Source organism: Populus alba, chromosome 7 (assembly GCF_005239225.2).
Source record: "Populus alba chromosome 7, ASM523922v2, whole genome shotgun sequence".
Lineage (NCBI taxonomy): Eukaryota > Viridiplantae > Streptophyta > Magnoliopsida > Malpighiales > Salicaceae > Populus > Populus alba.
The window spans coordinates 12,476,649-12,497,459 of record NC_133290.1 but is presented as its reverse complement, the minus strand read 5'-3'; the positions used below and the strand labels follow the sequence as shown (position 1 = coordinate 12,497,459).

At 32.0% G+C, this 20,811-nt stretch overlaps 2 protein-coding genes across 3 annotated transcripts; both read left to right on the top strand.

Moving 5' to 3' along the window:
* The first annotated feature begins 8,724 nt into the window (after positions 1-8,724).
* On the top strand, positions 8,725-11,594 carry LOC118043435 (serine/threonine-protein kinase SAPK2). Of its 2 annotated transcripts, none has more exons than XM_035051406.2 (9): positions 8,725-9,098; positions 9,453-9,527; positions 9,985-10,086; positions 10,180-10,233; positions 10,325-10,417; positions 10,500-10,592; positions 10,691-10,795; positions 10,893-10,991; positions 11,090-11,594. In XM_035051406.2, exons 1-9 carry the CDS (start codon positions 8,979-8,981, stop codon positions 11,369-11,371), a joined length of 1,023 nt encoding a protein of 340 aa, XP_034907297.1. In that variant the 5' UTR covers positions 8,725-8,978; the 3' UTR covers positions 11,372-11,594. The 2 variants fall into 2 exon arrangements, with proteins under 2 accessions (XP_034907297.1, XP_034907300.1); XM_035051409.2 differs by lacking the exon at positions 8,725-9,098 and adding an exon at positions 9,107-9,238.
* Positions 11,595-16,257: 4,663 nt separating this feature from the next.
* LOC118043433 (small ribosomal subunit protein eS6) lies at positions 16,258-18,349 on the top strand. Its single transcript, XM_035051405.2, has 6 exons — positions 16,258-16,413; positions 16,492-16,556; positions 17,114-17,171; positions 17,271-17,379; positions 17,474-17,746; positions 17,900-18,349. The coding sequence occupies exons 1-6, from the start codon at positions 16,408-16,410 to the stop codon at positions 18,136-18,138; spliced, it is 750 nt and encodes a 249-aa protein (XP_034907296.1). The 5' UTR covers positions 16,258-16,407; the 3' UTR covers positions 18,139-18,349.
* Positions 18,350-20,811: the final 2,462 nt, after the last annotated feature.

The window sequence follows — 20,811 nt, the reverse complement described above, 5'->3', positions numbered from 1 at the left end:
GGTCACTTGTTTATGATTTGCCACTTAAGATGTGAATGGACATACTTTGGTGCTGGTGGGACCAAGCCAAACCATAAGTAGTTGAGGTTTAACCTGATCATAGGGCTAAATCCAAAGGGTCGTCAATCAAACCATTATCTAACATGAGCATCAAACCCTACTTTTCTTAAGTGAAATCGAAGCCTTGGAGCTTGGAAAATGATCATGTTGGCAGGGGGTGGACTGGAGTGGTCAATTTTGTGTTCTTTTCAAATTTATTTTATTTTTTCCTTTCTTCAAGAGTAGAATAAAGAAAAGAGAAGTACCTGGGCAAATTTGGTTAGGAAAAAAAGGCATTTTGGAATAAAAAAGATGTATCAAACTGGGGATGATCAACGCTATTCAAGAGATAGTTTAATCTTTTCTGATACCATAGGAACTAATTAATTGATTTTGATAAAATACAGAGATAAATGTAATCAATTCTTTATGGATTTGGTAAGGCTTTCGCTGGCAAGACTGAAATTAATTCACCAAGAGGGTTCGAAAAGGATGCTTGTACGAGTTCATATAAAGAAAATTAAAATGCCTCAAGAAGCAAGATGACCTGGGGATGAAGACCTTAAGAACTAGAAGCATAAGAAAAAAGATGCTTATACGCAACCAATTAGCTCATGAACGAGATTATACTTTTAGCACCTTAACATCATGTTAAGAAAGTGAGCGGGTTGCAAGCTGGCCCGGACACCCACGTAAATCAAAAAAGAAAGTGAACGGGTCACCATTGAGGTAGTGGCCTAGTGGGGGAGAAGACTTGTTTCTTTCTCTGTATTTGGGTTCGATCTTTTTTTATACATGTATGTCATATTCACGGTGCTTTATCTATTTGTTTGGTTTATAGGTGTTTAGAGGACTTGAAGATTAGTTATGATGCGCGTAAACTGACCCCAAACACCCAGAGTTATTAAAAAAAAAAAGTGAGTGAGTCCTGCCGCCATAATACAATTAGGCATAGTTTTAAGACCCGATTCGATCCAAGGCCCTGGTTCCAGGTTTTGACCGGTTCAAAAAAAAAATTTAAAAAATAAAAACGATGTTGTTTTAGTAAAAAAATAAAAAATAAAAGTTAACGGGTTTGCAGCCGGGTCTTGCCGTGTTAACCGGGTCATTGAGTCAACCCACCAGGTCACCCGGGTTACTTCGGGTTTTTTTTTCTTTGTTTTTTTTCAACCCGGTCTGGTTTCAGTCTTGAATCAGCCAAGTTCCAGGTCACCCGCCGGGTTTCAAAACTATGCAATTAGGTCTCTCTTGCAGGCACCACGTTTCTGAATCCATTATTGTATCTTATGCTTAAAGATGCACATTAATGAGGTCACCGATGTTGCCTTTGTCAGACTCGTTCAATTTCTTTGTAACGTGTAAAACTATACATGCTCTTACAAAATTATCAAGAAATTGTTTGTTTTGTGCAAGAAACACCATTTTCAACGAATACATATAAGTTTTTCTTATATTATTTTAAATAAAAAATACTTTAAGAAATAATACTATGAGTGTTAGAAAGTTTAATTGCAAAATTGTTTGGCATTATTTTGAGAAATTCAAAATCAAACGTTGACCTCTTCTTTTTTAAAAACTTAATTAAGAACCTATTTGATATTAAACTTAATTTTAATAGAGAACGGCTCCACTCTCACACCCATGCAGGTGAATTATGTGAAGAAATAATATTCTTGCAACCCTGACATCCTGCTCATAAGAGCTATAGAAATTCACAAGGAGGGATTATATAACAATTCAATAAATTAATTCTTTAGGACATCCCTTATGAACATCTCGTCTACCTCGATGTGCTCTAATTTTTTTTTATTAATATGGGTATTCAGACTAATTTATGTATATCTCGACTAATCTTACGAGTCTTGAAGTTAACAATCATGTAAGTCTCTAGTGGCCTTGAGATTTGTAGGAATCGAACTGGTGACCTCTAGGAAGCAAATCCAAAGTCTAACCAATTGAGTTTTATTACTTTTGCTGCTCTAGATTTTTTTTTCTTACTATTGCTTTAGTGGATGGGTTTGCAGGATTTTCACTAGATATAATCTATTAACTATAATTAAAATTGATTAGTGTTTCACTATAGTGTGAGCTACTATTCACTATGAGTAAATTCACCTTGGATTGCGTTGTTTTGCACTGTAGCACGGGTATTGTAGATTGTGAGTGCTTTCACTATGAACTATATTGTTTGGTGGGGCATGTGTATGGCTATAGCCAATAGGCTCCAAGCGTTAGGCTGGAGGCACGCCATGTTGGGGCTGCGGACACCTAGCGCTTGGTTGCTAGGCCTGGGCGTTGGGCAGGCTTAGGCGTTGACCACGCCCCAAGATGCAGCAACCTGGCGCCCAATCTGTCCAGACTTGGGCACTTGGGCTACCTGCCTATGTGCTAGGCAAACCAAGCGCACACGTGGCGCTTGCACTGCGCCAGACGCTCGCAATGCATATGCCCTACTTGGAGACACCTAGCGATTGGGTCATAGCGCTGGATCCAAGAAAAATGGGTCTGGCATCAAACCCACAATCAATGGGTCTTGCGTAAGGATCCAATTCCATTAGGTCCTTCATCAAGACCTAAGATTCCTAGATCCCAAGATTCTAAATATTATTAGTTGTTTTAGAAATATTATTATTTTTATTATAATTAGTATTATTAATAAATTTGAAAGAAAATATTGTTATTAATATTGAAAACATATTATTATTTATATTATAATTTTTTATGTTATTTTTTTATAAAAATAAAAAGTTAGCCCGCGGCGTAGTATTATTAAAAATATTCAACAATTCTAAGTATTAATATAAAAAATATTGTAATTTGCATTGTAAATATTTTTTTTTTATAATACAAAGTATTCATATAAAAAATATTATAATTTGCATTGTACATATTATTATTTTTCTTATAATTCAAGTATTTCATATCAAAGATATTATTATTTGTGTTATAATATTATTATTTTTATAATAATTCAAAGTTTTAATATAAGAAAAATATTATTATTTGTGCTCTAAATATTCTTGGAATTAAAAATAGTATTATTCGTGTTATGAATATTATTATTTTTACTATAATCAAAATAATTAATATTAAAAATATTATCTTTTATGTTATAAATACTATTATTTTTATAATAATTAATATTATTAATAAAATAATTACTAAAGTAGAAAAAAATTATCCTTAATATTGAAAAACAATTATAGATTTAATTTGAAAGGTAAAATTAAAAATTATTATTATTGTTATCATCATTATTAATAAATTTTAAAAAACTGTTGTTATTATCAAAGAAAAACCACGTGGGGACATGTGGCGTTTAGGTTGTTGCCTCGTTGCTAGGCACACTCCTGCGCACACGTGGTCCTTGGGCTCCTGCCTCAGTGCTGGACACACCTCTGTGCACATGTGATGCTTGGGCTGCCTACCTGTGGGTTGGGCACACCCTAGTGCACACGTGACGCTTATACTGCTTACCTGTGGGATGGCACTCCCCAGCACACACGTAGCGTTTGAGTTGTGTCAAGACCCAACTATCCTTTGGTTCCGCAAGCTGCAGAACCTAAAATAGCCTTGGGTCATTGGCTGAGCAGGACCTAACTTTTTTATGAAAATAAAAGGTGAACCTGCAGCGTAGCGCATGCTACCGAACTAGTATTAATGATACATACCACTATTCTCTTTTTATAGGTGTGGATTATTTACTGTTATAAGAACATTTTTGTACGAAACGGTTGTTGTAAATAATAATTATTTTAAGAGTTTTTTTATTCTATATTGAAAAAATATAATTTACTTCTTGTAAATATAGAACATACATAGGGCTTTTTATTTCATATTAAAAAAATAAAACCTTCATTTAATGTTTATATAATGAATTTTGATATGAGATATATAATCAACAAGAAAAAAATAGTGAATTTGCGCGCAAAAGGTTGAGTCAAGTAAAAGAAAAACCTCTAATTGCTCCCTACACACAAGATAACGCTTATACTTTTCAAACCTTTATCCTCCAGCAATACTTTGTTTTTTGCCCTTAAATTAAAATCATAATTTTTAAAACACTTAAAATTTATTTTCTAACAGTAGAAAAATACTAACAACCCTTTTATTTTAATTTTTTTTAATAGCTACAACTCTTTGATTCTTTAACAATTCTTTTTTTAAATTGTTATATATCTCTTTAATTCTCTAATTTATTCCGTGCCTAGCTATTACATTTTAGTAACATATATATACTATACATTCTTACAATCAACAATCATGGTATACCGAAAAAACCATAATATTTTATTACAACAACGGATGCTATCACATGGATTAAGATTTGATAAAACAAAATTTTTATTTTTCAATGTAGGGTTTAAAATAAAAGGTCTCTCGGTTAGTTTGCCTTTTCACATGTTAAAGCTAAAATAAATAATTAGCTCAGCTCCCATTGTTGAGTTAGCAATAAAATTTTACTTCTTTAGATTTCCAACAAATAGCACTTCCGTCCATCGGAAGTGAATTCCGGTCAGCATCACTAAAATATTCAAGCACTGCAATAAACTTCTTATAATTGCTGGAACTAAAAATGAGTATTTTATTTCCCTAGCTAAAAATGCTCTTTACTGGCAGTGGCCGAACCGGGGGAGGCAAGCAGTTGAGGACATGCAAAACATTTTAATTTTTTTTATTTAGTATTTAAATATAAAATAATATGATATTTTTATTTTAAATTAATTAATTTTTTAATAATATATTTTATTATATTAATTTTAATCTTTTTTATCAAATACTACCGGCTTCGTCCGGTTTTATGAAAAACCTATCTGCTACTCCAACAGCAATAAGAAATGTAAGGTGCCAATCAAACGAGCATATCCCCCCCCTCTCTCTCTCTCTCTCTCTATCAATCACATCAGCATCTTTCTCAACCGAAAACAAATGGATTTTAGAATAAAAAAGAGCAGTTAATAAAGTTTTATTTTCTCTGTCCAATGTGATTCTTCAAGAACAGTGTTATTCCATAATTTGTCTCGCCAATATCTTTCAAGTCAAATTAATGGCCATTCAACATATTTTTAGTCTCTTTAACTGCACATAAATTCAAACCAGAAATTAATAAGTGTATCTTTAGCAACGTGGTAGTGATTATTTTTTAAATAATTTTTTATATTGAAATACATAATAATGATATTTTTTTATTTTTTAAAAATTATTTTTGATATCAGTACATTAAAACGATCCAAAACATATAAATTATATTAAAATTTAATAAAAAAATTGAATTTTATAAGAACGTGGTTGAAGCTTCCTAAATCTTCAACATATAAGAAAACAATAACATGTGCATTTTCCAAAGTTTTATAATATATAAATGCATTTATCACTTTTATTTGTTTATAGCCATTACTCATTCATGAATCAGAAGAATTTTCATGCCATTTCCCAGGGTTTAGTAGTTTGCACGCTTCGCTTTCTTGGCCAAGCTTTACAAAGCATTTACATAGATGAAAAAAAAATAAAAATAAGAAGTAATTTAACTAGTCAAGTTTTGGGTTCATTTCTTAATAATTACGAGTTCGAGTCCCTTCATGATCATTATAAACTTACATGTTTATTAATTTAAGAGTTTGTAAAATTAATCGAAATACGTACAAGTTAAACTAAATATTTAATTTAATAAAAATAAATAAATAAAAATAACCATGTTCCACAAATAATTAACAAACTATGATCCAAGCCTGTATAGACAGAAGCATTGAAAACACAAAACGCATATGATCGGCCCGTTGTTAGTTCATGCATGTTAATGATGGCTTTTGTAACGAAAAAAAAACTAAATAAATATAACAATTGCCTCAACCACACGGCAAGGCAAAAGGAAACATTGGCTGAAAACACAGGTTGGCTTTTCAAAAATCCCATTCATTACTTCAACTTTCATGAATCTATCGTCCAAGTAGACGCTTATTGGGTAAATAAGGGATAAAAGACAATAAAAAATACGAAAATATATTAGTATTTATACGGATGGTGCTTAACATCCATCCCCTCCACATAAAATAAAATATTATGAAAAAAAAAAATTGATTAACACCGTGAAAATAAAATCAACAAAAGTGTATATACAAGAAGGTTGTTTTTTAAATTATTATTTTTAAAAATATATATTAAAATAATATTATTTTATATTTTAAAATTTTAATTTTGATATTAGTATATCAAAATGATTAAAAATTATAAAAATTACTTTTATTATAAAAAGTACCTTTTAAATCTAGAAACAAATACTATAAATGAGAAAAGCAACCACTTGTTTTGTTGGTGCATTTAAGAAGTGGTATTGATGATAGTACTCGATGGCTACAGCTACTCTAATAATTATATGAAAAGGTTTTTAATATAATGATAATATTTGTGTTTCAAAATATTTTTTATTTGAAAAAATATTAAAATATTTTTTTATTTTTTTTAACTTTAACAAACATCCTATTAAAAACTCCCTCTCAATCATCTTATAAACGAGGGCACCACGCCACCAAAGAAAGGGGGGGTGAGAAGAAGGGAAGGCCCAATGGGGACCGTCAGATCAAGCCAATCCACTTTCTTTGCTGTTCCGCATATCTCCTCGTAACCTGAAGAATTTTTGTGACCTTTTTTTTATTTTTATTTGTTCTAATGAAAACTACACATGCAAATTGCGGTCTCCCAGGACTGTCCTTTTCTGTTACTCGCCGTGTCCTCTCCGACGCTCTTTGAAATAGAATAAAAAATTAGGTGAATTATTATCTTTTTAATTTGTTATTGAGTTCTTAATTAAATTTTAATGCAGTATATGTGGCATTTAATTTGCCATGGTCGATTTGATGTTGCTATATTATCAAAAAAATTTTTTAAGGAATTTACATGTTCAAGCATACATTCAAGCCATGGCATTTAATTTGCCATGGTCGATTTGATGTTGCTATATTATCAAAAAAAAAAAAAAAGTTTTAATGAATTTACCTGTTCAAGCATACATTATTTGTCTAAACCCAAATGATTGATTCAATACTTAATTTTTTTAAATAAATGATAATGTTATTTGTTTTCTCATCAAGACAAATAATAGTTAAAGAAATGAAACATGTCCCATTGTATTTTTTATTTTTTAAAAAAAATACATGAATTCATTCCAAAACTATCATATCAACATGTTTATTTTATGATTTTGTCTTTATCTTTTCAAGCAAATATTTTTGTTTTGTTTTGAAACACTAATCAAATATATCCTAACAATTCATAAACAAAATAATGGATGATAGCTATTAACAAAAACTAATAGACGTGGTGTTTTTACTGTCCACCATCATATGAAACATTATTTTTTATAATAATATTATTTTTTATTATTTAACATTTAATTTATTAAAAATTGAGTTTCATGACTTCTTATAGTTTGTTTTCTATGTAGTTGTTTTAATCTCATTACTCATACTGCTGGTTAAGTGGGTTAGCCCAATCGATTTATTTTTTTTAATTAATTTTTTTGTTCAATTTAATCATTCAATATTAGGTTGATTATGAATTAAGTTTCATTATTTATTTCAATTTATTTTCTATTAGGTTATTCCGGTCTCATGACCGAAATTATGAGTTTCAGGTTAACACATGTTGACTTAGGTAGTTTTATTGAATTCTTCTTTTTGGATTGGTTTTTTTCATTTTTATTCTTCAATAAAGAGTTGATTGGGAATTAATAATTTATTTTAATTTGCTTCATATAAGGTTCTCTCAGCCTCATGATCTGAGTCGTAAGTTTGAAAAGGTAACTTGAGTTGAATTGAGTCAATTTTTTTGTTAGCTTTTTATGAAGTTATTCTAAATTCATGACCCGAATCATGGGTATAGCTAGTTGACTCAAGTAATTTTTTTTTATTTTCATCTTTCAACATTAGATTGATTGAAAATTGAGTTTCATAATTTATTTTGATTTACTTTTTGTATAGTTATCATTATCTCATGGCTCAAATTGTGGATTTGGTAGGTTAACTGGAGTTGACTCAAATTATTTTTTTGTTATTTTTTAATTGATTTTATTTTTTCTAATTTTATGTTTTAATATTTTATTGATTAAGAATTAATCTTTATAATTTATTTTAATTTATTTTATATAAAATTATTATGATTTCATAATTCAAGTTGAGAATTTCATAGATGAACTAAAGTTTGATATATTATGTTGTTGTTTTAATATTTTTTTTTAAAAAGATATTATATTAAATTGTTAGCAACATTGAACATTGTTGTTATTTATCATGACTAGAGTATTGTAAGACCTAAACTTTTTTATTTAGAGAAATTATTAGGTACACAATTGATTAATGAAGCCTACTTATACAATGATAGTTGAATATTGAAAAGGATTAATTAGACCAACAAGATACCGTCATCCAAGTATCTTCATCATCATCATAATTCATAGATTGCTTGTTCTTCTACTTAACCGAAAACAATTATGAAAGACAGCAAGTACCCTGAAGTAGCCTTGACGAGAGGACGGTCCAAAACATAACCACGTTGGCTAACAACTTTTGTTCGTACACCTTGAAATTCTAACCTCTAACAGGATGACACGTGTAACGTGGTCATCTTCTTGTGCTTGTCCTTGTCCGCTGATACCATTCTCAGCTTCCAAAGATTTAATTATATTTCATTCTCCTTTAACTGTCCATTGAGGGCAGGGCACCTTGGCGCAATCACTTGACCCACAAAGGCAAAGCCAGCCTTTTCATTCTTGGCCATGAAAACTATGGAGATTCTCATCGCTAACATATAAAGAGAAGACACACAGTACCAGAGAAAAGGAGAGAGGATATAGAGGGAATCACAGAAGTTGTTGTTCTTCATTGTTTGCTGCTTTCCTTCATACATATATTGAAGCTATAATATAGCTAGCTAGCTAGCTAACAATGGAGCGTTATGAGATTTTGAAAGATATCGGGTCAGGAAACTTTGGTGTTGCTAAGCTAGTTAGAGAGATAACGACCGGTGAACTCTTTGCTGTTAAGTATATTGAAAGAGGCCAAAAGGTGATCTTTTTTTAACTTCATGTTTTTTCTCTCTCAAGTCTCAATATATTCATCTTCGAATTTCTCCTGTTCATTGATCAATGCTCTTTCATTCTTTTTTCTGAGGTGGGGTGGATGGTGGAATTTCGTAAAGACGTTAAGTATGTGTTGAAGAGAAGATTTTTTCTAGTGGATGTTAATTACGCTTGTATATTTTGTTCTTTGTGGTCTTATCTGGGCTGTGCTCGTTTCTTTTTCTTTATATATTAATTAATCTGGATTGGAGACTTTCTTTTTATAATTTTTTTTTTCAACTCGGTGTTTTCTTTTATTTGATGGTAGTAGTGATTTTGAAGTCTTGTTTGGTTTTTGCAGATTGATGAGCATGTTCAGAGAGAGATTATGAACCACAGGTCATTGAAGCATCCCAATATAATTAGATTCAAAGAGGTATGCGAAGTGTCATGTCTTTCCTTCTTATTAGATTATCAAATGTAAGAGAATTTCGAGTGACTAGGTCTTTTTACTCAATGTAAAGATGGATTTAGAAGGTCTCGGTACTTCTCTCAAGCTCCAGAAACTTTGAAAGAATCTGAATTGATATGGAAGTTCAGTTTTCATGGCTACAATCCAATTTTTTCATTTAAAAGGGGGCTTAGATATATAAGAATGCACTTGGACCTGCACTTTCCAAGCCAAGCTAATCTACACTCTGTCAATAAGAAACCTGGACCTGCACTTTTCAAGAATTATAAGAACTTGAAGATTTTGAATCTTGAAAGGGATTTTTTAAGTCCAAGCTCCAATCTACTCTTAGATATCAATTTTGAAAACAAGAGCCTTGCCTTAGCTTTTCGACAAGTCTTTGCATTTTGCAGGTTTTAAGAAAGGTGAATTCACTGTGCAGGTTCTGCTAACACCAACCCATTTAGCCATAGTAATGGAATATGCAGCTGGTGGAGAACTTTTTGAGAGAATATGCACTGCTGGTAGATTCAGTGAAGATGAGGTAAGTATATCGTAGAACTAAACATCGTCAACTTTCAATTACTTGTTTGTGTGGTGTTTGATCTTTTCATTTTTGGCTGTCAAATATTACCAGGCAAGATATTTCTTTCAACAACTCATATCAGGAGTCAGTTACTGCCATTCTATGGTACAAATCTCAGCAGATTTTAATTCTCAGTTTGTATAGATAAAGTCCATGTTTATTTTGACTCTGGCTAATTACCCTCCTCTTTCTGTAGCAAATTTGCCACAGAGATCTTAAGCTGGAAAACACCCTCTTAGATGGAACCTCAGCGCCCCGTCTTAAGATATGTGATTTCGGCTATTCTAAGGTAATGAACTAACGAATTTACCTCACATGGAGTAAATTTAATTGTAGAGCCACATGATCAATGTTTTACCCCATTTATGCAGTCTTCTGTGTTACATTCTCAACCCAAATCTACTGTGGGAACACCAGCCTACATTGCACCGGAAGTCCTCTCAAGAAAGGAGTATGATGGGAAGGTGTTTAAGACCATTTCAATCTTGTTATTGTTTATGTCTTTCTGGACCTATTTGATCACCTAACATCTTGCATCACTGTCTGACTATTCAAATTGTAGATAGCTGATGTTTGGTCTTGCGGGGTTACCTTGTATGTGATGCTGGTTGGGGCTTATCCGTTTGAAGATCCTGAAGATTCAAGAAACTTCAGAAAAACAATTCAGGTTAGTTAACAAACAGCATTAACATTAATTGACCCCTTTTAATTAATATCATATGCTTTGATGTGTTAGTAAAACTGGACTATTTGACCATTGGCAGAGGATTCTTAGCGTCCACTACTCGATTCCGGACTATGTTCGAGTTTCCAAGGAATGCAAACATCTTCTATCTCGGATTTTTGTAGCTGACCCTGAGAAAGTGATGGAAAAACTGTCTTTTGTTGTAATTTTGTTGCTAGCATTCTATTAAGCGGTACTCACTGTGTTTTTTGTTTCCTTTTGGCTTAAATTTTGTAGAGAATTACCATCCCAGAAATTAAAACACACTCTTGGTTTCTGAGGAGCTTCCCTGTGGAACTAAAGGAAGAAAAGGATGGTAGCTTACAAATCAACGATAGAAATGAAGAATCACAAAGTATTGAAGAGATATTAGCTATAATTCAAGAGGCTAGGAAACCTGCAGAGGGGCACAAAAATGGTGGACATTTTTTTGGTGGGAGCATGGATCTTGATGACATAGATTCTGATGCTGATATAGATGATGTAGAGACAAGTGGTGATTTTGTTTGTGCATTGTGAAGTGCCAGCTTTCAAAATCATCCATAGCTTTGCTTTACTATCCCACTCCTAGTAAAAAGCCTGTAGATGATAAGGGCATCCTTTTCTTGTCTAAGGGAATCAAATGATCTGTACAGAACTGGGGCGATGGTGGCCTCAGGCACTTGATATGTTGTATTGCTTCTTGCTCTTGAACTCTTGAACTCTGTGAAAAATCTCTCTTGAATTCTGTTTCTTGTTTCTATTTAAGTTGTATTAACCCAAAATCCTCTTTGACTTTATTGGATGTCATAAAACAATATCGACCTCGTTAATGCTAAGGATTCCATGAACCCACGCTCGTTAGATTAGCACATTGGCAGATAAACGAAGAACTTTGTCGAAGGATGACAAGATCTGCATAAACATTGTTCAGGAGCTCCATTTTATAAGCGGATGGATAACTTAAACAACAAAGGTTAGTTACAAAAGTATAATACACAGAATGGACATAATGCTAATATTTTATTTCTTCAAGTTACAATTCTTGTTAGTGGATAGCTTTGATTTATTTAATTCTGTAATACAAGGTGGGAGGCTGCTGATTGTTGAACACCATAGGTTTTATTTTTACTTTCCTCTTTTAAGATTACAAGTGTGCCAATACTCCTCGCCTCAGTGTGTACCTATTTTCATAGATGGATTCCAAGTAATGCTTGATTCTTTTTTTTTTTTTTTAAAGGATTGTCTTGACAAAAATAAATAAATATATGAGGGTAAGGTTTTATCCTAGATCACGGGTTAACCAATGTTTTTAATCGGGTTAGGTCAAGTCACACACCACAATTCTTTGCCTTGCCATGTATCTTGCAGCTGCATCTGTGTATGAATCCTGGCAACACCTCTAAAATATAGCATACAGGCGCATTTTCTTCATCTTTGAAACCAATTCCAAAAAAGAAAAAGGCCTTCTTCTGGGCAGAAGCAAGGGGTTACTTGTGCATATATTAAAACTATTTCCCAAAGTCTTATGTTGCCTATTTAATCTCTTACAGACAAAGACATGAAGTGGAATTGGATTAGAACCCTTGTCTTTATTGGCTTTCATGAAATTAGTGGACTGATATGGTTGGTCTGAATTGACACTCTCCCCCCGCCCCATAGTTTAGTGCGAGTCAACCTCAATAAAAGGAAAAAAGAAGAAGAAATATTCTATTTGAAATGCATTGCTACAAAAGCTCTTACAAAATGACTGATCTTTAATTAGTTTACTCGGATCTCGTTTTTTTATTTATTTAATTAGTACACTTTATTATATTTACTAGTTTATTTTGTGTCATGCATGACGATGCCACTCTTCTACTCTGGTTCTACTCATCAATTTTGAATTCTCATATGTATCAATATTTAATTATAGGTGGTAATTGTTTTTTTTATTCAAACTACAACATTGGTGATTTAAAATAAATTATTTTTGATCATATAATATTTTTTTTCTTTGATTTGTTCAGTTCACCTTTTTCATGAATCATATTATTATTAATAATTACCATAAAATCTCAATTATTTCAAGACAATATCGTTGTCGTAGGTGTAAACTTTGGCTTCCAAACACCCATAGAAGAACTAATAAATTACTATTTTTTACGCTTTGTAAAAAAGTCAAGCCTCTATCTAAAAAGATCTAATAACAGAGTATGATAGGTTCTACTAATCAGTTTTTGAATTCTCATGTGTATCAATACTTAATTATAGGTTGTAATTGTTCTTTTATTCAACTGTAATATTGATGATTTAAAATGAATTATCTTTGATCATATAATATTTTTTCTTGGATTTGTTCAATTCACCTCTTTCATAATCATATTATTAATTAATTACAATAAAATCTCAATTATTTCAAGAGAGTATCATTGATAGAAGAACTAATAAATAATATTTTTTACGCTTTGTAAAAAAGTCAAGTTTCTATCTAAAAAGATCTAATAATAAAGTTTAAGTGGACGTGAATTTGGCGAGTTGTCAAACCCAACATACTTGGGTTCAACCACGTACTAAGTCCAAGCAAACATAAGTCTAGCAAGATTCTAGGCCCAACATACTTGGGATCATCCACGTGCTGAACATAAACAAATATGAATCTAGTGAGCTGTCAGACCCAACATATTTGGGTTCAGCTATATTTTGAGTCCAAGCAAATATGGATATAACAAGCTACCAAACCTAACATCATAAGGTCAACCACATGCTGAGAGTAAGTGAATTTAAGTGTAGCGAATTGTCAGACCCACTTCCTCTGGGCTTGGTTACGCGCCAAGCCAAATTAGTTTGGAGGTCGTTATAGGTCTATACTAGGGTCACAAGACTCTGTTTATTTATTCTTAAAAATTTTAACATGAAATGTTCTTGTCAAGGATATTTGTCTCCCTACATCAATGATGTGTAATGGATATTTATTCCTTATTAATATTATGTAAGAGATATTTATTTATCATTAATACCATTAAAAAAGACAAGGTTCACGGATTATAAATACTCCACGAATTACCAAGATAAAGAGTTCACAATTTTTATTCTCTAAGTATTCGTATTTCTATTTTTAGAGCATTTACCATACAAAAACAAGAACAATCACATTTGTTCTTAGAATTTAAAGTTCATTCTCGTATTTATTACAATCTTTTACTAAAAGTAACTCACTTTTTATTATAGGAGGGTTCCTAAACCCTACTAAAAAGGTTTTTTTTTTTCATGTATTTAGGCCTTTTACCATCTACTTTGTGAGCTTTGTAGAAAAGAATATTGACCTAAATGTGTGACTAACCACTATCCAAATACCAAATAACCTCATTCTTGAGCATATTGAATTTTGAAACATCTTTAATTTGTGTTGTCTGTGAGAAACTAATTAAAAAATAATTAATTATTCTTCTAAAAGTGGTTTATTGCTATCAAAGGAAAATAATCAAAACACTCCTAGATTAGGACATGTGATAGACCTCCCTGCAACAACAAAAACTTCTGCCCAACCAAACCTTCAACAGCTCAACAACCAAGTGCAACTCTTCACCCAGGTTATGTTGGCAGCTCAAATGTAAAATCAGACTTTGTCATCTCAATAAGTCTTGGAACCTGCAACTATACCCTCATTTACAGCTCTACAACCATAAATTTATACCCAATGCCTATATACAATTGCATTATTAGAAGGAGTTTGGGCAGAAAGTGTTTAAGGGTTTTTTTTAGCCTTAATGATCATCAAACCCTTCTACAAGGTGTTCGTATCATTTGTGTTCATACATATGACAATTATTCTATACGCTTATCTGGCCACCATGAGATGGAGGCTAGCCATCAGTCTTATCATTCTATGCTAAAAAACTCGAGCTCCCAGAACCCTATAGACAAAGGAGTTGAAAACAACTTGTAGGAGAGTATATGCATGAAAATATCCCCCCCTCCCCAATCAAATTTGAGATTCTTCATTGTTAAGACAAGTGTTGCGTACTTGTATATACAAGGATTATATTTCCATTAAGATGATTTTGGACAACTATGACGGTTTTGCTAACCTAAGAGATCATGTATATCATGTACGAAGCAACCTGAAATTGGTCATCTAGGATAGTTATGCCATGTGCAAAAACCTTCCACAACTTTCAGGGGGTCATTACGTGCATGGTATAATAATTTGGAGCCAGGATCTATTATAAGCTTTGGTGACCTTTGTACCAAGTTGGTGATGCAGTTCAATAAAAGCATTTCAGCTAAAAAAACTTTATAAAACTTTTTGGGGTTTTTCAGACAGGTGATGAGTGTAGGCGAGTGTATTTAAAAAGATTTAATGAAGAAATGCTTAAATTTAAGGAATTAATCAAGTAAGTGACTTTTAAGGCCTTGATAAATGAAGTAAAGAGAATAGTTTTGTAGAAAACATTGTACACTCCACCAAATAGAAGCCTGTTGAAAGTAAAGTAGGCCATGACAAACCATATACAAGTGGAAGAAGCAAGTGTTTTACGTCATGGGCCTCCCTTTTTTCGCTAAGAAAAATCTACCAGAGAGGTCTTCCATGCGAGATTATTCTCCTAGGAAGGATAATAACCCTAGAAAAAATTAGAAGAGGTCAATCAGGGAATGCAAGAGCTACAATGAAATACGCACCACTCCATTAAATGACACGTTCATAGAAGTTTTCCACCATCAAGGGTAAATAATTTATTTAATACCCTCCATCTATGAGATTGTCATCCAGTACTCGAACTTTCAAGGATAGAGAATTTGGCATGATAAAATTCAATTTGAATAATACAGCTTACCTCAAATATCAATAGACAATATCAATTAATAACACAATAATGTAATTTTTTTAATTACTATCAAATTTTTTGGATTTTACATTTAATCACCAAGGAACAGTTAAGGGAAATGAAACTTTTGAGAAAGTCAAGATAGAAAACAATAACAATGCTAATCTTATTAAAAGTTCTTCTCAAAATCATTTTTTAAGAGAATTCAACTACTAAATTAATGGAATTTGCTTGTAAAATCTCAAGAACTAATGAAAGTTTTCAGAAGGTAATTTGAAAAGAATGTTACACAAAATTAACTTTAGTGGGCAAATAACTTGAAACCCCAGGATTTAAGGGTGGAAAATGAAAATAATCACTTTCTTCCGAAATCGGGCTACATGATTTCCCCACCAACATAAATTTCAACCTAAACTAGACAGATTGAATGGACCACCACAGCCCAAAAACCCAGCCTATCAAGCACAGGAGCCCAAAACGGAGTAAAACTATAATACATCTCTCTATGATAAGCTCACAAATCAGAAGTCCTAATCACCGGTTTCATTCACCATCAAACCAATATAAATCCACGTGCTCACATCTAAACACAAGCACACATTTAACTAATTTATTTAAACCACACGCAAGAACCCCCTCTTTCCCTATAAAAAAGAATCAAAAACCCTAATTGGCAACAATACAGAGGAAGAAACCCTAATAGAGCAGGAAGATACTCTGTCTCGTTAACACAACCAGGGTGCTGTGTAGTGAGAGACTCCATTCAAAATGAAGGTTCAGTTTTCAATTTCTCTTACTGTCTCTTCTTCTTAAACAAAACCTTTTTTTCTGAGTTGTTTTTTTGGTGGGCAGTTTAACATTGCAAATCCGACTACTGGGTGCCAGAAGAAGCTTGAAATCGATGATGATCAGAAACTGTATGGCTCTCTCTCTTCCTAATATATTATTAGTTCTGTTATCTCGTGTGGTGCGTTTGATTTGAAATTTTTGAATTTGATGTGAATTGTGAGCTGAACTGAATGAAGCTGAGCTTGTTAGATATGGGATTATAGTATGGGTATGGGAAAGTTTGATTTCCTTTTTTTTTTCGATTTTTTTTTATCTTAAATGGGGATTTGGGTTTAACTTATTTGTGTTTGCATCCTATGCAATCAAATATCATGGAACCAAGAAGTGGTGTTGATTTTCTTTAGGGGCATTATAGGCCCTTAAATTTGAAATCTTTGGCTTTTTATGATTCTCGCTCTGGCTTTGAATCTTATAGGCGAGATTGGTTTTTTCGTAGAATACTTTTTAGGGGAAAACTATGGCTTCGTTAGCATAATGCATAATGAAACATGGTTTATATAGTGTATTCCGAAACGTGTCTTTTATGACTGGCCTTGTTTCCCCTGTGAATTATCATTTCACTTTCTTCATCTTAGTGAACGTATGTCAAAACTTTCTTTTTATTTTTCATTCTTTTTTATGGCAGCCGAGCGTTCTTTGACAAGAGGATCTCACAAGAAGTCAGTGGAGATGCACTGGGCGAGGTATGTGTTTGCCAGGAGCTCATTGGCTGAGCTAGTCTTTCAAAGTCATGTTGTGTTTTTTTATTTTCTTATATTGACACATCTGGTTGTATTATACAGGAATTCAAGGGTTATGTTTTTAAGATTATGGGAGGGTGTGACAAGCAGGGTTTCCCAATGAAGCAAGGAGTTCTAACTCCAGGCCGTGTTCGTCTCTTGCTGCACAGAGGTTTGCAGCTTTGTTCCTCTGCTTGTGTTTGTAGACGTGTGGATTTTGGTGTTTTGTGTGATTCAGCTAATTTGCATACAGTGCTCATTAATAGGTACTCCTTGCTTCCGTGGATACGGCAGGAGAAATGGAGAGCGCAGAAGGAAGTCTGTTCGTGGATGCATTGTTAGTCAAGATCTCTCTGTTTTGAACCTGGTCATCGTGAAGAAGGGAGAGAATGATCTTCCTGGCCTGACAGATGTTGAGAAGCCAAGGATGAGAGGTCCAAAGAGGGCATCAAAGATCAGGAAACTGTTTAACCTCTCCAAGGAGGACGATGTCCGGAAGTATGTCAACACTTACCGCCGAACATTTACAACCAAATCTGGTCAGTTGCTATATCATTATTCCTTTTGTTGACTATTTATTATTATTATTTGAATTCAATGAGGTCTTCAAAGAATTACTTATTAAATAATAATCCAATGAAGTTTAGTATTGATTTAACAAAAATAACAATGCCATTTTTCTGGTTTGGCAGGTAAGAAGGTTAGCAAGGCTCCCAAAATTCAAAGGTTGGTTACTCCCTTGACTTTGCAAAGGAAGCGTGCAAGAATATCTGACAAGAAGAAGAGAATCACAAAGGCCAAGGCTGAGGCAGCAGAGTATCAGAAGCTTCTTGCCACCAGGTTGAAGGAGCAGCGTGAACGCCGCAGTGAGAGCTTGGCCAAGAAGAGATCTAGATTATCTGTTGCCTCAAAGCCCTCAGTTGTGGCTTAAATGTTTTGTAATTTGGACCATGCGTAATGACAAGCTCGATTTAATTTTGGTTGTTCTTTGGATTGCTGAGGTGAGTTTGAATTTTTAGATAGTCAACAATTTTAGCATCTGAGATTTTTGTTTTGGTTCCGCTGTGTTGTGGAATTCGTAATTGTCTACATTCTGATGCCTTGGCATATTATGTTGATTCTGGATTCTGTGTTATTTGATACTTGAAGCTCAAATTTACTTGTTGCACATTCATGGAGCAAACCTCATCTGAACATGACTTGTGTTTGTTGGGGTTTCTCTTTATATCACGTTCTTCTATTTCTCCTTACAATTAAGGAAGGAACCATTTTCTTTTGTTCAAAATTTAATTTTGCTCAGTGGAGGTTTGGTCTTCCCCTGATTTAGAAGCTGATGTCTTGGTTTTTTTCAATCTCGTTAATTCTCCTTGTTCTTGTTGGTTGTCCTTTTAAATCTTAAATTTAGTAGGGTTTGTTTTTGCTGTTGTACTGTATATGTAAATTTTTGAAAGTATTTTGTTTTTAATATTAGTATATTAAACTTAAAAAACACTAAATAAAAATATAAATTTAATATTTTTTCTGTTAAATATGCTTTTGAAAAGCATAAAAACAGAAAAGAAAAACAGAAGAAAACAATTTCAAACACCCGGTAGACTCATTGATAATGACAATTGATAGCAGGTGGGCTGCTTTTAATTCTCAGTTTTGTAGCGAATTCTGGTTGAAAAATGACTCTTCTAATGTCATTATACTATGGAAGCGTTTGTAACTGCGTTTTGGCAAATTTTAATTTTTTTATTTTTACTAAAATTGAGTTACGATTGTATTTTTTGGATCGTTTTGATGTGCTAATGTCAAAAATAATTTTTAAAAGATAAAAAAATATCATTTGCATGTATTTCAGCACAAAAAGCTATTTGAAAAGCAACCGCTACCACACTGACAAACACGCTTGTCATATAGTTTGAGGAGAGTGACACCTTTGAGTAGCATCAACGAGCCTTCCTTTTGGATGGGAACCTTAGTTGCCTGATCGCAATTTTAAAATAAATATATATTTAATGGTATATATTTATTATTATTTTAATATTTTATTAAAAAAATTAATTCAAACAATTTTAAATTTTTAGTTTATCTTTTTCATTGGTGGATCTTATAGCCAAATATAAGATATCAGTTTTATCATATTTCTCTTAATTTATACCTTAAAACACATGTTTTTTGAAGGAGTTGTTTCTTACAAAATAGATAAGAATTCAATCTTAGATTTTTCATACAAAACTATATTAGCTTCTAGTATATATACATGAATTGGGACAATCTAATTAAGAAACATTTTAAATTTATATCTATAGATCTTTATATTCAACATATAGGTTGCTTCTCCCAATTAATTTATGGAGAAATTCTTGAATAACCAAAACTTTACTAATTAAAATAAAAATGTCATTTCTTAACAATAATATATATTTTACATATAATATTATGAAAACGACATTACTCCTCCTAACTTTTTGTAAATACAAGGTTCATCCAATTTTTTTATAAAATCAAATCTATTGATTATACTTTCAAACTTAAATATTCATACTCTTTAAAGCTTGCATTGTACATTTATACATTGCTTTTCATGTTAGTTTTTCTTTAAAAACTCACTTATATCCATTTAGTTTTTTTCCCTTCAGGTTGATCAACCAAGTTCTAGACTTGGTTAGTACATGAAATCCATGGCTTTAAGTCATTTCTTAAAAAATAAATCATATATTTCTTCCAATTAATTGATAGGCTCATCAATTATAAGCAACAAAGTTATTCACAGTTTTCATTAGAGGTTTTTATCTCACTAATGCAAAACATGTCCTGCCATATTTATAGAGATTTTGTGTTTTTTAAGGTTCAGTCTAAACAACTAATGTTTTAGCCTTAAGAATATATTTCATCTTAATATAGTGTTTTAAAAGATGTAGAGAATCTAATATTTTTTTAGATAATTCTTAAAATATTAGGTCAAATATTAACCACCTTGATTCAATCGAAGTTTCTTAATACTTATTCTAATATATATTTCAATTTTATACTAGGAACAAGTTGTATTTTTTTTTTGTTGAATTGGGTGGTGTTTGTTTGAGGTGCTTGATATTTTCTAACTGTTGTGTGATTTGTTTTATGGATTTTATAGGAACCAATTAAGGATGAAAGTAAGGATGAAGACATAATATTCAACTTGTTTGATTGGAAGCTCCTTCCAGGATGCGTTGATTTTAGTACTTTAATAGTAGTTACTATTTTGCACCATTTTGCATTTTAAAAATAAATGTATTATTTATGTGATGATTAGTTGTTTAATTAGAGTATTTTGCTTTACACGGCACTTGTATATTTAATATTGTGATGCATAGTATTTTATAAAAATATTTTTTACTTGAAAATAAATTAATATTTTTAAAAATTTTATTTATTTTTTATATTATCACATTAAAATCATTAAAAATATTAGAAATAACAACAGCTTGATATTTTTTCAAGACAAATATACTTTTTAAAAACACTTAAAATTAAAAGTTATAACATTTTCCAACAGGATTACTTGTGCTCAAGAGAAGTAGAACAATAAAAAGTCTAAAAAACCCCATAAAAATCAATAAAAACTTAAAAAAGACCT